Below are 14,989 nucleotides of genomic sequence, written 5' to 3'. Positions count from 1 at the left end.
CACTTAGCTTCATCAGGTGACTCCAGCCAGTCATGTGCTGTGAAATGTGTGTACAGCAGACTGTGCATGCAGGTTTACAAAGGAAGGGAGGGAGAAGGAATATAAACAGCTTGTGATGTTAAAGGGGAATGCCACAGATTCTTTTTGTTAAAGTGGATTGTTCTTCTTCCCACTTCAGTCTGCAATAATGAACAGTCACAAGCCAGAACATGTGGAGACACAGTATCTTATCACTTGGCTTGTTTGTCACTTTAGTGTAAAATCATTTATTCTGTGTTTGTTTACATTTTTGCTTTTCACAAATACCAGTCGTCGCCTTTTCACAGGTTTGGACATAGTTATACATAAACTCGATTATATGACTCTGCCATGTATCATAATTATTATATTGTCGAGAATCCCTTTACACTTTGTATTTTAAGATAATAGTGAGTCCACCATGTATTTTATGAGCTGATGATGATTATTTTTGTTATTATTAACTAACTCATTTTTGGAGATCATTTAAATCATTAAATGCTTTAAGTGTGTGTGCGTGTGTGTGTGAGAGAAGTGGCTTTTTGCTACTTGAGCCTAGTTAATTCATTGTGGACGTGCATCTTTTCAGTAATGAAAGTCACTTTTCAGTCAGTTTTATAGGAAATTACTTTTGCTTATGTCTTTTCTTTCAGTCTGGTCATTTCAGTGAAGACATGATCCCTACAGTCGGGTTCAACATGAGGAAGGTCACCAAAGGAAATGTCACCATCAAGGTCCAGTTTTAATTTTTACACTGTTATCAAAACAATGAAATTAAATGTTAATTAAATGCCACCAGCAGACTGGTGTTACAGAAGGCGATAATTGCATCGTTAATGACATTTGGAAACAGGGATATCATGTGCTGATGTGCCGATGTGCCCTTAATTCTGTAGATCTGGGATATAGGAGGGCAGCCAAGGTTCAGAAGCATGTGGGAGCGGTATTGTCGGGGAGTTAATGCGATCGTGTGAGTATCCAAGGTCTGGCTTTCAGATAAATAAATGAGACAGAAACAAGATGCTGGCATTCAGCTGTGCAACCTGTAAATATATGCAAAACTAATTTTAATCTCTGTTTCAATGTGGCTCATTTTAAGGTACATGGTTGATGCAGCAGATCGAGAAAAGGTGGAGGCATCTAGAAATGAGCTTCATAATTTATTAGACAAACCTCAGTTGCAAGGAATTCCTGTAAGTGTTCCCCTGAAACCACTTTGAAGTTTAGTGTAATTTCTGCACCAGTCATGCAAAACTGTGCGTGGGTTCTGTCAGCGTTTTCTTGCTGCAGTTGCAGATTTCAGTTGTCATCTGTTTTTTTAGGTTCTGGTACTCGGCAACAAAAGGGATCTTCCCAGTGCTCTAGATGAAAAGCAGCTCATTGAGAAAATGTAAGTATCAAAAACATTTATTTAATTTAATTACAACTGAATGTCCCGTTCTGTCATTTTTTATGCACATAAATGCACTGTAGATTCTGTCTGTCATGAAAGCTGGAAAAAGGGGATTTAATATTATTGTATATTATTTTACATTTACATTTTTTAAATTTTATTATTGTTGTTAAGACTGCAGCAATGTTAAGGCGTACTTTACTGTGAAGATCTGGCTCTTTTTGCTGTCAAGTTAGGAACATGCGCTGAGACTTTTGTTAAACTGCATCCTGCAAGGTGCAGATGAATGCGATAGATGATCAGTCCAGATGTACACTAATCATATTTGTTCATGCATCTTTTTCCCTTCATAGGAATCTGGCAGCTATTCAGGACAGGGAGATATGCTGCTATTCAATTTCCTGCAAAGAGAAAGACAACATTGGTAAGTTGAAATTAATTACTGCAGTATTACTTCCACTGTTAACAGGGTGGCACCTCCTCTTCACTATTCAAAACCATATTATTGAAACACTTTCATCGTTAAGATTAAATTTTGACGGTGTAATTGCATCATTTATTTCGATGTGCTCAAAAAAATACGCTTAACAAGCTGCAGGGAGCTATTTACACTTTTTCCCCCGGGTTTTGCCTCTCAGGCTGCATACAGTCCCTACCTGCATGTACTGCTGGTTGTACTTAGGGCTTAATCTGGGTTTTTATAGTTAATATTCTCCTGAAAAGATGCTACAATTGAACATCGATCAACGATGAGGCAGCCAAGCACAGTTCTCTTCTGTCTAATCTATCTATCAGTACTCTCCAGTGGCCCTGTGGAGTTTTATTGCAAACAAACACAAGTTATGGTTACCTTCAGTGTGAAAATGCTGTGCATGCATTCTTGAGGTCTGACAAACTTGTCAAGTGTTTTCCTTCCTGATAAAACTTTTGCAAAGCCAATTCTTAAAAAGTATTTCAACTCCAGCATTGTTTACAAGCTTGCACTCTTCATCTACCCTGCGTGGTGCATTGCATCGTATCCCGGCACGTTACCGCCACCTGTTGATCAGTGGTGTGACACCATTGGTAGGACTGTAACTCACAGCTCCAACAGCGCCATTGCGATACTGGAGGTCTAAAGATGATATTGAATCAGTTATTGCATGAATAATGCAGAAATTTACACAGCATAGCATTTATTTAAATTAATTCTTTTTTTTTTACATTACCATTGTATTTTACCATTATTATGGGAAGCACAATGATGTATTTATTTATCTGGTTTCATTGTGTCACTTTCACTTCAGACACCAAATTTAGACCCTCAGGTTAACAGTACAAGAGAGGGGGATCATTACAGCAAACACCAAATATGAGTATAATAGTAATTGAATGGGGTTCTATGTTGCTAAAACTGTGCCAGACTTGTATCAATGTACCAATATTGAGTGTTGCTAGCGAGTAAGAAACGTCTATATCTTGAACTGATCCTCAGACTGACTCGGCATGTTTCTTTGATTTCAGATATCACGCTTCAGTGGCTCATCCAGCACTCTAAATCCCGGAGGAGCTGAAAATGCAGGAGCTGTTTGCCAGCTGTGTTTGCCATGTTACTGTCATGCCACACCTTCATCACTCTGTGATGATGTACAGTTGTATCTTCAGCTCACATGTTGCACTGTTCTGCTCGTGTCATACTATTTCTTTTCCCCTTTTCACCTTGTGATTCTTTCACAAACCCTGACAATGCACTACTAAAAATGTAATTCTGGTACCAAATTTAAGGAATGTAATTGGCATTATACATCCTGTGAAGCTGTACTTTAACTAGGAGTAAGAACCTACTTTCTGATCTACCTTTTACCCTTCAGGCATTACTTGGTTGATTATACCCAGTGGTTCGTAAAACTAATCTTGGGAATAGAACAACACACTCTTGAAGGAGGGTTTATTCTGTCAAACGGGCCTCACATAATGAGAAATGTGCTTCACACAGTTAGATAATGATGCCAGGAGATGGCTGATGTGGACATGCAGGTTTTCTGTCTAGCTCTTCTCTAATGACGATCACCCTTAGCTTGATCAGGTTTTCTTCTTTCAAAGACATGTCTGTTGTTTTAGAAAATTGTGCATTTAAGCACGTCAATTTGAGCAGGTCTGTACAAATATCAAGCTAATATGATTTTTACTGATGTGAGATGTGCGTGTATGAATATATGACTCTATTTAAAGTCTGAATGTACTAAAAGTAAAGCTGTACGGGGTTGTGTGGTTCATATTGGCCTCTGTTTGTAATTAGCCTCAGTGGAATGATGTCCTTTGTGCTGCCTCTATGCTGACAGAGTGGCAGAATTTAAAGTGCCTTGTGCAATGTCTCTCACCTCTGAAGCAAAGCAGCATGCAAGGTGTGCCCACCTGGGTAGACTAAAAATACACCACTTCAATACATTCAAGAAATAAAAAGGCATGCTTTTTAATTTAGACATTGTCCTGTTATTTGTACTTCACCTTTTTGGACTCTCATTCTGGACATCTTACAGAACAGTTAGTGATGGAAAGAATATTCAAATACCACTTGTAGCAACACCACAATGTGAAGATAAAGCCCTGTGCATCAACACAGGTGTTTTCAATTACCTGCCTGATTACACCTCGGCTCAGGTGAGGCTGAGTTGAGCTCCTATGTCGGGGATTACCTAAGGTCTTGTATTCATAACAAGTTCAAGAAAACATAGAGTGATGTCAACCAGGTTCATCTTGTATACACCCGCACAGTCCTGACAAGAAGTCTAAGGAGGTGGAAATACCTGTGCAGCTGGACCATGGGTGTTTAAAAAATTCCATTTAAAATACTTAAGTAAGAATAAAAGTACACTTCTTGTGAAATTAAAAATACTAATTCAGTAGAAAATGCTATCTATACATATGGTAATTACACAAGCAGTACATTATCAAAATGTAAAGCTATATCTTGACTTAACATATGGTAATGTAGCATTTCTTATTCATGGTTTGCCTTTAAGGCACAGTGCATTAAAGTGATTGCAGTCTATTGAATTAATTTCTTTCTCAAAAATTCTTTATCTTTTCATGAATATTTTAATAGCATGGTTAAAAACCGTTTGTTAGGCATGCACAGGTGTTTTAATTTTTTAGCACGATTAGACCTGTTGTCAGGAGTGCCACATAAATGGTTAATAAAATACTAATACTTTATAGATCCGATTTCTCACATTCTAAAAAGATGTCAGCAGTTAAAGGGCGTTAAATCCACTTTGTCATGTAAAAGTTATTGTAAAATAAATGTGTAAGGGTCCACATTCTCTGCAGCCCTTTTCCATAAGTGGTCAAACAGTGCAATCAGTGACAGGGATTTTGACAACCTGTCAACTCAAACATTGTTGTTATTTATGGATCATGATCACAGTATATTAATCAATAAAGCCACCACTTCAATCCCTGGTGTATTACTACAAAGTGTTACCAATATTTCTAATTGTACAGACTAAAATATCTCCTTAATCGCCTCCACTTTTTAGCCAGCAGTAACTCTGGACCTAAGCTCTGCACCTCTAATCATTTCACTCTTGTGTCTATTTTCTATTGGCGCAGAAGTTAAATCAAGACACGTCAGGATTGCCACGAAACGCAACCAGGAGATCGGCAGCTCTGCAGCCAATGACTGGACGAGCCTGCCTCTACGTCTGAATGACGACAGAGAAGGACCAATCACACCTCAGGATGTGGGAGGGGCTGGTTTGTTGACAGGAAGCGTGTGAAGCGGAATCACTACAACGTCTCTGTGCTTGTAGTTTAGCCATAAACAGAGGGTTTCTCATTCGTTCATGTCCCCTGTTGGTGTGTGGACTTAAAATTATGCGTTGTAAGATCGCACCGGGGCAAAGATGCAATGGAGGTCAATAGTAGTTGGTCTAGTCGTACTGAGACTCTCTCTCAGCTGTGTATTGTGGTTAGCCTTCGGACTGGGACCTAACGTTAGCTGGGGGTTCAACTTCCATCTCAGTTTCAATTTGCACAAATTGGACTTGTTATTCAGGGAGGAAAAGGGGACCGACCCGAGGGGTAGCTCGTGGTCTCAGCGTATACAGGGCCACAAATATGAAGAGACGGCGACCACCTGTGCAAAGGTTGGAGAGGAGTCAACCAAGAGATCCTACCTGAGCTTCTTCGATGGCAACAAGGACGAGTACGTCCGCAGGTACAGCTCCTTTCCTGACGCGCTGAAAGCGAAAATGAAGGACATGGCCAAAGAAATGTTCTACTTCGGATATGACAACTACATGAAATATGCCTTTCCTGAGGACGAGCTGAATCCCATTGACTGTGAAGGGAGGGGACCAGACGTCCTAAACCCGTGAGTCATTCAAAGCCTACACACTGCTGGACAGTGATTTACATCTTAACTGTCCCATGCACACTGTGCTATTTGTATACAGTTTGTAATCAAATTAGCTCGTGGTGTAATCCTTGTGCTCTCAGTGCTGAGCAGGTTATGGGTCATACAACTTTGCATTGGACAGGTACCATAACTAGGATCCAGGTGCAAGTTGAGGAGTCTTAATGGGCTCGTTTTTGTTACATGAAGGAATTGTTTAATTTGGGATAATGAGACATCATGCAAATACGTAAACCCATTGAAGGTATAGGGGGAAATGATAAGGGCTGCAACTAATGACAGAAAATAGTGAAAAACATTTCCTAGAGCTCATGATGACATCTTCCATTATTAGATTTGTCCAACCAACAAAGATACCCATTTTTTTCAACTATTCAAATTTGACAGAACCAAAAACAAGTAAATGGTTGCTACTTTTGCTGAAAAAAACATTAATTTTATTTTCTTATTTTGAGCAGAAGTGATAACTCAGTTAATCGATTAGTTGATCAACAGAAAGACCTGTCTTGCGATGTGATCACATCAGCCGTGACGCCTGTCAACATGTTGACATTCCAACCCAAGAGTGTCCTTTTGTCGTTACTACATTTTTACATGACTTCTCATTACTCATGGGTTGGACCACGCCCATCTTCAAAGTCTGCCTTAATTTTGTTCTCACCTACACACCTGTATACTTTCGTGACCGTATTTTGCATGGTTGCAACCCTATCGCAGTGAAAAGATCTTTCCACAGACAGACAAACACATGAACACCTGCCAAACCACCTCTATGGTTGCTGCTACAGTAGATGTCTCCAGGACCACATTTTGCCATGATCACACAAACACTCAGACTCACAAGGTGCAAACAATACCAGCCACGCTGTTGCCGCTGGTAATAATTAGCAACTATTTAGATAATTAGTCAAACATTTCAATCATTTTCCAAATATGATCTGATTCCATGCTCTCAAATGAGATGATTTCCCACTCTTTGTCATATCTCATTGTAAACTAAATATTCTTGTGTATTTGGAGTTTAGGTCATAGCATAGCCTCCTTGGCAGGGGTAATAATTGTTTTGTGCAGCTCTTAACTAATTAAACTGTTTAATCAACTACTCTTTAAAGCTCTTAAACAGCTTGGAAAGCTGTTCTAGTCTTTTAGTTTCTCTGACACATTTGGGCTACATCTGCGTTAGTGTGTACTTGTATAGCTGTAACATCTGTACATTTTATTCCCCTGTGCAGAACATAGAAACTGAAATGCAAGATGTAAAAGAGAATTCTGACTGATTTGGGTGTGGTATGTAATCCACAGTTTCATAATCCATTCGGTTATCTAAGACTTTCAGGTTTAACCGTTTTCTAGTTTGTTGATAAAGTTGTGTAAGTAATAATACAGTCATTGTCTGCAGTGAGTAAGACGTGAGCTTAAGGCACGTTCAATAAGCTAAATCTGTAACAGAAGAAAATTTGATGTCATCAAGAATTTACATTTTCCCAAGAACCATCACCTTAATTACAGTAAAACATATTTACTATGCAGCCATAGTGGCATCAAGCCAAGCAGGTGGTTTTGTTTTTTGTGCCCAGGGTTTGAGATATCAAAATACTAACACCCAAATACAATGGGGGTGACTGGTTTTCTTTGTGATGCTAAAAGCATTGAAAAAGACACCAGTAGATGATAGACACTGTTGCCTTGATCAGGCAGGTTATTCTAAAGCCAAACACCCTCTCTCCAATCAAACTCTCCTTAGATGCAGCACAGAGGAGGAAGGGGTTTAGGGGTTTCCTGGTTTCCCAGATCACAGTTGGTGTGTATCTATTGGATTGTGATTGATGTAAAACAAAAAGAAGTCACCTTGGGTTTTGGGAATTTGTGATAGACAATTTTCACTGTTGTCTGACAATTTATTGACCAAATTATTGGAGGAGAAAATAATTGTCAGATTAATCAATAATGAAAATAAATGTTAGTTGCAGTCTTAGCCTATACTGATGCGGACTATGTAATAACGGAGCACAACCACCCTTTGTCTCCAGATTTGGTGATTGTTTTAATATTGTCACGAGTTCTGAATTGAATGTGATCTTACTGTTGTTCTGTCCATCTGTCCTATCATTGCTAATTCAAACTCCACTTTGCTATTGGATATAAGATTTGCCTTCAGTTGTGTGATCTGTTAATACTTTGTCCCACTTTTTCATGACACTGCTGCATCAGTTTCACTGCTTTCATTTCAGGTCAAACATCAACATAAACGACGTCTTGGGGAACTACTCCCTTACACTGATTGACACCTTAGACACTCTATTGGTAAGTTACACACAGTTTTTTCTTTCTCATGATGTGTCTACAGAACCAAAGTTGGAAATTCCAAAACAGGATCTGTGCAAGATTGATCATAATAGTTTACCAACTGATTCGTTCGGGCATTTGGTACATATTGTGTGTTTTGCCCTACATTCATGGGCATGGTGATGTAGAAGTTTACTCTTCCTCTGTTTGTGGAAGTGTAAACTGCCACTCTCATAACCTCCCCTGACACAGAGTCAGGTGGAGCAGATTTTCTAAACTGGCTGTAGGTATGAGTATGTGTGTGTGAGCCCTGACATGAACAGTTTAAGGAGTCTCCTCTTCTTGTCTCCAACACTCAAAATCTTCAATGACAATGATTGGTTAGAAAAATGAAGGCACCACAAAAATCTATGTACATAATCAAATTATTTATTTCACTAAACTTTATATGAAAACTAGTAGTTTCGATCTACAATGATGAGACTTAAAGACATAGTTATGCAGCCAAACAAGCTTGTAGATGAACTGTGTTTACATAATTTGGTATATCTCTCCAGGTGCTTGGCAATGTGACAGAGTTCCAGAGAGCCGTCAAGCTGGTTATAGATACTGTATCTTTTGACAAGGATTCAACTGTGCAAGTTTTTGAGGCAAACATCAGGTACAAATGTTGTAACCATTTTCATTGTCAAACACAAAAGGCTTTTGCAGTTTTCTGTTTATCCAGTATCTGATCAGGCTAAATTCTGAAGTAAAAAGTGTATGAACGTGGTTTTGTAGGTATTTAACATACATCTCAGTGGACAACACCCTCAGAATTCTTATAATTTCAAAGAGGGAACATTTCAAGACACAGATCTTCCATGACTCTCTCAAATAGCCTGGCAATTTGGTCCAGGGAACTGCTTCAGTAGGACAGTCGTTTGTCTTTTATCCTTTTACTTTCCTTTAAACAAGCAAAGAAGCAAGGCAGGCATTAGTTTCCCACCTGATCACATTTAATTGTGAAGGCCATAATTATTATTACAATGTTGTCTACAATTTGACAAAAGCGAGTGATTACAAAGTTAAACTTCAATGATGTCTGAAGTAATTTATTACGTTTGACTTGCTGTTACCACACAGTCCAAAATGAATGAATGAATGAATGAATGAATGTCACACTCAATACATACACATATTGATATTAATGACAGAAACGATTTGTTTCTGTGTGGCATCACAATGTAATATTTGTGTTTTCTTTGAAGGATCTTGGGAAGCCTTATCTCATCTCACATCCTGCTGACTGACCCGAAACATCCGTTTGGCAAGGTGGGCCTTGAAGGTTACGATAATGAGCTGCTTCACTTGGCTCATGACTTGGCTGTCCGTCTGCTGCCGGCCTTTGAGAACACCAGCACAGGCATTCCTTACCCCAGGGTGAGTCAAACTGCTGTGAGTTAGAGGTTCATTTCACAAGGTACCTGCTACTATACACACAAGCTATTCAAACGGTTCTTGCAGTGCGTACTGTAGCTCTCATGTGAGTGAAAGTGGATGACTTCCGACAAACTGTACTGTAATGGTTGAAATATCAACTAGCAGCCTTACTGAACTGTACCTTACATGCAGGTGAACCTGAAGACTGGGGTCCCGCCTGATAGCATCAATGAGACTTGTACTGCAGGAGCTGGGTCCCTATTGGTGGAGTTTGGGATTTTGAGCCGCTTAATTGGTGATTCCACATTTGAGTGGGTGGCCAGACGAGCTGTCAAAGCTCTGTGGAACCTGAGGAGCAATGAAACCGGTCTGTTAGGTATGTACAGCTGTGTGCTGTAGTTCAGAGAGAACACTTTCTGTTTCTTTTTGTTCACATGCTTTCTTTATTTTTTATTTTTCTTTATTTAAGTTGATTTCTTCCCAATATGATAAAGACTACAACATGTAAATATGGTACTAATACTTCATCTGTCAACTGTCTGTGATTTCTGTCCTTAGGGAATGTGGTTAATATCCAGACAGGCCAGTGGGTTGGAAAGCAGAGTGGTCTTGGAGCTGGCATGGACTCTTTCTATGAGTATTTGCTCAAATCGTACATCCTTTTTGGCGAGAAAGAGGACTACAGTATGTTTCAAGCTGCTTATGAGAGCATACAGAACCACCTGCGGAGAGGGTGAGGCTCACACTGGAAAAAATGTGATGCAGTAGTTTGTGCGCATTTGGGTGAAAGTAACTGAGTGTGATGGCAGCATTAGGAAGCTCCACGTGAGGTTGTGCCCCACTTGAAAAGTAAAACTTAAACATCTATGTAAATGTCTGGGATTGGCCAGATAAAGAGGAATTAAAATTGCTGACGATTTCCAGAGTTATTTTTTTTATCGAAGGGTGTGGAAAGCTGAACTTTGAGGCTTGTGGCTGTCATGAGATGGAAACGTAACACTTTATTCTGCTTCAGCAACCATTAATAAGTCTCCCTTGAGCAAAGCACATTGCATGCCAGCTATTCTAGTTTAGCACAAATGTGTGTTCAAATATGGAAGATGAAAGGATGTTGCTAAAAAAAATAAAAATTTGTTGTTGTTTGGAGATACATGGAATAGTATTGACACATTTTAAACCCTGTCTGCTTCTTTTTTCCAGGAGAGAGTCCTGTAATGAAGGAGAGGGTGACCCACCTCTCTATGTTAATGTGAACATGTTCAGTGGTGAGATCATGAACACCTGGATTGACTCTCTTCAGGCCTTCTTTCCTGGGCTGCAGGTCAGATCACGCACATTCAGCTACTACATGAGATCTTATATAAAAGGGTAAAAAAAAAAAACGTGTTGTTGTGTTCAACTGAAGTAAGTCTACTAGTCTGTCTCCTAGGTGCTGAATGGTGATGTAGATAATGCCATTTGCCTGCACGCCTTCTACTATGCCATCTGGAAGCGCTTTGGGGCTTTGCCAGAGAGATATAACTGGCAGCTGCAGGCTCCTGATGTGCTCTTCTACCCCTTAAGACCAGAGCTGGTGGAGTCAACCTATCTGCTGTACCAGGTGACAATACTGACTTGTTGTGACACAGAACTGATGGGGGCGGTTGCTGATGACTGTTATCTTTTACTCAAGAGTTTGTTTTTTTATTCTTTCTCACTTCGGACAGGCGACCAAAAATCCTTTCTATTTGCATGTTGGAATGGATATTCTTCAGAGCCTTGAGAAAAATGCCAAAGTCAGGTGTGGATCACGTAATATATATACCTTGAGTTTTACAATGCTTTGATGTGTCTACTTTGAGCTGAGCCGGGCTTTGATATTTGCAGATGTGGGTATGCCACTCTCCACCATGTTGTGGACAAATCCAAAGAGGATCGCATGGAGAGCTTCTTCCTCAGTGAGACCTGCAAATACCTTTACCTGGTAAGTTACAACCTGAGCATGTCACAGATAGAGCTATGTTATATATATGGATATGATAGCATGATATGAGACCATAATATGATACTAGATAAGCTGTAAATCTTTGATTTTAATAGCAGATATTACAATAGACTAAATGTTATCTATTCCTGCATTTAAAGACTAGAATGCACTTAACTAATGCATTTAATGTAGTATGTAGGTGTGTAGAGAAAAGTTTTGAGAAGCTGGGAACAACAAATAGTTTGCATTTTTGCTTAATATATTAAGATTAAGAAATTAGATTAGATCAAACAAAGTATTAAAAACACCATTAGTTATCTAAATCTTGTTACAAGGTATTCAGTCAAAAACTTATTTGATTTTATTGGTATCACCCCAGCCATCATCAGAATAACATTCAGGCCCACGTTGGTCTCAGCTCTGTCCATACTGTCATATGAATAAATATGAATATTGCAGCTGTTCGATGAAGACAACCCACTTCACAAATCGGACAACAAGTACATCTTCACCACAGAGGGGCATGTCGTGCCTATAGACAAGCGCTTCAGGGAGAAGCAGTGGAATGACTTGTTTCCATGTGAGGAGGGAGCGCTGGCAGAGAGGGAGCCAAACACCCGGCCACCCCCGAGCAACATCAGCAATGTAAGGCCATCATCCTTGCCCAAGCCCAACTCTCCGTTCATAATTTTCAGTGACAGATGTAACTGTGGCTAAAAACCTCTCTCTGTCATAGAGTCACTTTCTTTCTCCCTTTTCTCTCACTCTGCAGTGTAACAGGATCCCGGAGGAGCGACGGTACACTCTGCCATTAAAGAGTGTCTACATGAGGCAGATCGATCATATGGTGGGACTCTTCTGAGTAAGAGGATGCATGTGGTGACACTGGCATGAAGCAGCCTTCAGTACACCCCCCCCCCCGAGGTGCAGATGCAGTGAGGTTAGAAGAGATCCACCGTTGGTAAAAATCCTGGCCCCATCGGTTCCACTGCTCAGGATCCAGACAGTAAAGTGACACTAAAGGAAACCTGAGAAAGCAGTTTGATTACTTGCTGTATTAATTAAAAGTGTCTGTGGGTGTTTTTTGCTCTTTGGTGCGCGAGCAGGTAGTCAACAAAGGCAAACAACTTTGCTGCTGGGAAACGAGGAGTCATGCTTCACTACTTTTTGACTGGTGATGATTTGAGATTGTGGATTTAGAATAACTGGTGTGTTTCTGCGAAGCAAAAAGGTGTGTCTTCAGGTATGAGTGTGTATACATTGTGTGTATGTGTTGAAATTACAGCTAAGCTGTGAATCATACTATTGTGTTTATGGGAACAGTGCCATCTAGCCACACATATGTAAAATGTATAGCCTATAAAAACTCACCTCTGAAACTTTTTTCTCTGAACAAGATGATGAGTGCCTCTTCCCAGTTGATTCACTTGACTAGATCAGTGCTTTTACATAAGGGCTGCACATTAACAGATAATAACAGGTGATGACTTATGCACACACTGTAAAACTCTGCTTCTTGCTTCTTCGTCTTCTTGTACCATGTTTTAGATGGTGCCTGTTGGAACTTAGTCTTTTGTAGGCCTGAGGCTGGTTTTCCAAAATGTTGAAGCAGTTGTCATGTCTCTCTCACTCTACATAATTCCTCTTTTTCCTGAACAAGATTAACCATTTTGCAGCTACTTTAGAACTTAGCTTCTGTCTTGCTTTTGTTTTGCACATTTGTCAAGTAAAACTTAACAGGGAGTAACGGACGACATGAACCCAAAATGCTTCCTGCATGTTAGCTGTTAACACAATTTCTGACAATACAGATGAGAACTGACGTGTTCATCTCTCAGGCTTCTAGTTACTCGATGTCTTACAAAAGGGCAAACAGATGTGCCATGACTATGTTTGAGAGAAGGGTTCATGATGACTCTTGCTGTTTTTAAGTGCCTTCTAATGGTCTTGGTCTTTGTGGATGCTGTACAGTGCATATTAGGTGTGGTTCACATTGTCATTGATTATTTTTTTTAAGCCACTGTTGATATTGCACAATAGGTGTCATTCCATGTGTATGTACAGTTTTACACTGATTATGACATAAAGCTCCTTTTTTTTTTTTTTTTTTTTTTTTTTTTTTTTTTTTTTTTTTTTTTTTGAAAAAACAAGCCATAAAATGTATTTTAATGTTAATAAGTGAAAACCTGTTTGTTTTCCATCTTTTTTCTGTCAGACATATCTAGTACACAGACTCTCTTGCATATTTTCTGGTTTATTCTTAGAGGTTGTCATTTGCTGTTTCTCTTTTATATAATTGCACATCATATCTAATAATTATCATGTGGTGAAAACTCAGGGTTTAAAGGACAAACAAAAATCAATGAATGCTTTCGTAAAAAAAAAAAAAAAAATTAAACTTTTTTGAAATGTTGTTGCCTACAATGTCTTAGGATAGCCTTAGGTATTTATATTGCAAATGTTACAACTTGTTTATCTGAGGTTGAAGAACAACCGCACTGAACTGAAGTACAGTTGTACTGTGAATATTCATGAATGTCCCAAACGCAGAAAAGTAAATCTCTCCTTAACTTTTAATGTTTGATTCATGTACGGCTCGACTGGTTCGTCTTCTATCGAACATCCTGAGTCTCTGTACAGCTCCAACAGAGCCTCGGGCTGCGTGGCTCAATTACATCACTTCACTGGCATCTTCTTTGGCTTTGGGAGACAGCTGTTCATTTTATCAAGTGTTGTTTCAACTGCTTCAGGCAATAGCGAATACATTTCTGAGTTTTCTAATTGGCTGACATCAACCCACCCACTTTGCCTCAGATTATAGTTCAGCATTTTGGGAAATTCGCTGATTTACTTTCTGTCTGAGAGTTGATGAGAAGACAGATAACGCTTGATACCAGTCTGTGGCTCTTCTCAGAAAAGCAGTTTGTGAGCACTGTTTGCATGCAGATTGCAAATGGTGACAAGGTCATGTTTCACAAATGTTTGTTTCTCAGAAAGTGCAGATAAAAGTTTTTCAGGGCTCTTGCGTGGTATGCTCATGCTTGGATCAGAAGTTTGGTGCTACGTTTGATTCGTGAAATGTGTCATAATTTACTGGAGAGGATCTTATCCCCATGTTGCAAGAAATCACAACTAGCATGTTGCATATTTTGTCGCAAGATTATCTGCTGGAGTATTTCTTTAGTGGGCACATATTTAATGATATATAACATGTTAATTTGTGAGCTTCAGAGGTGCTAGTAGATGGTTTTTCATATTTAGGTAGAGGGAGACTAACTGTTCACCCCTGTTCCAGTATTTGTGCTAAACTACGCTAGCTGGCTGCTGACCGTACAGACATGAAAGTAATATCGATCTTCTCATCTAACTCTCGGCAAGAATGGAAATGTGTGTTTCTCTTAAAAGGATCAAACTATTCCTTTAATCTATTTAAAAAAAGAAATCAATAAATGACAAATTATGAACAAGACGTTGCTGTGTTGCTTTTTATTTGTGAAAAAATGGAAAA

The 14,989-nt window shown here is 39.3% G+C and overlaps 2 protein-coding genes across 2 annotated transcripts; both read left to right on the top strand.

Moving 5' to 3' along the window:
- Positions 1–483: 483 nt before the first annotated feature.
- On the top strand, positions 484–3,871 carry arl8ba (ADP-ribosylation factor-like 8Ba). Its single transcript, XM_023410174.2, has 6 exons — positions 484–752; positions 915–988; positions 1,118–1,211; positions 1,341–1,408; positions 1,765–1,835; positions 2,915–3,871. The coding sequence occupies exons 1-6, from the start codon at positions 693–695 to the stop codon at positions 2,962–2,964; spliced, it is 417 nt and encodes a 138-aa protein (XP_023265942.2). The 5' UTR covers positions 484–692; the 3' UTR covers positions 2,965–3,871.
- Positions 3,872–5,168: 1,297 nt separating this feature from the next.
- On the top strand, positions 5,169–14,950 carry edem1 (ER degradation enhancer, mannosidase alpha-like 1). Its single transcript, XM_023410201.2, has 12 exons — positions 5,169–5,765; positions 8,039–8,111; positions 8,651–8,754; positions 9,344–9,515; positions 9,708–9,891; positions 10,074–10,248; positions 10,716–10,836; positions 10,945–11,115; positions 11,222–11,295; positions 11,382–11,478; positions 11,941–12,126; positions 12,254–14,950. The coding sequence occupies exons 1-12, from the start codon at positions 5,296–5,298 to the stop codon at positions 12,341–12,343; spliced, it is 1,917 nt and encodes a 638-aa protein (XP_023265969.1). The 5' UTR covers positions 5,169–5,295; the 3' UTR covers positions 12,344–14,950.
- Positions 14,951–14,989: the final 39 nt, after the last annotated feature.

Source organism: Seriola lalandi, unplaced genomic scaffold (genome assembly GCF_002814215.2).
Source record: "Seriola lalandi dorsalis isolate HSWRI2012SDOR001 ecotype SW California unplaced genomic scaffold, Sedor1 jcf7180002054416, whole genome shotgun sequence".
NCBI classification, from domain to species: Eukaryota; Metazoa; Chordata; class Actinopteri; order Carangiformes; family Carangidae; genus Seriola; species Seriola lalandi.
Note: the sequence above shows the minus strand (reverse complement) of the source record. Positions and strands in the feature narration are given on the sequence as shown.

Coding starts and splice junctions, on each gene's coding strand:
- edem1 (XM_023410201.2), top strand. CDS start 5,296: ATGCAATGGAGGTCAATAGTAGTTGGTCTAGTCGTACTGAGACTCTCT. Junction 5,766..8,038: donor GGACCAGACGTCCTAAACCC/GTGAGTCATTCA, acceptor CTTTCATTTCAG/GTCAAACATCAACATAAACG. Junction 8,755..9,343: donor GTTTTTGAGGCAAACATCAG/GTACAAATGTTG, acceptor TTTTCTTTGAAG/GATCTTGGGAAGCCTTATCT.
- arl8ba (XM_023410174.2), top strand. CDS start 693: ATGATCCCTACAGTCGGGTTCAACATGAGGAAGGTCACCAAAGGAAAT. Junction 989..1,117: donor CGGGGAGTTAATGCGATCGT/GTGAGTATCCAA, acceptor GCTCATTTTAAG/GTACATGGTTGATGCAGCAG. Junction 1,212..1,340: donor CTCAGTTGCAAGGAATTCCT/GTAAGTGTTCCC, acceptor CTGTTTTTTTAG/GTTCTGGTACTCGGCAACAA.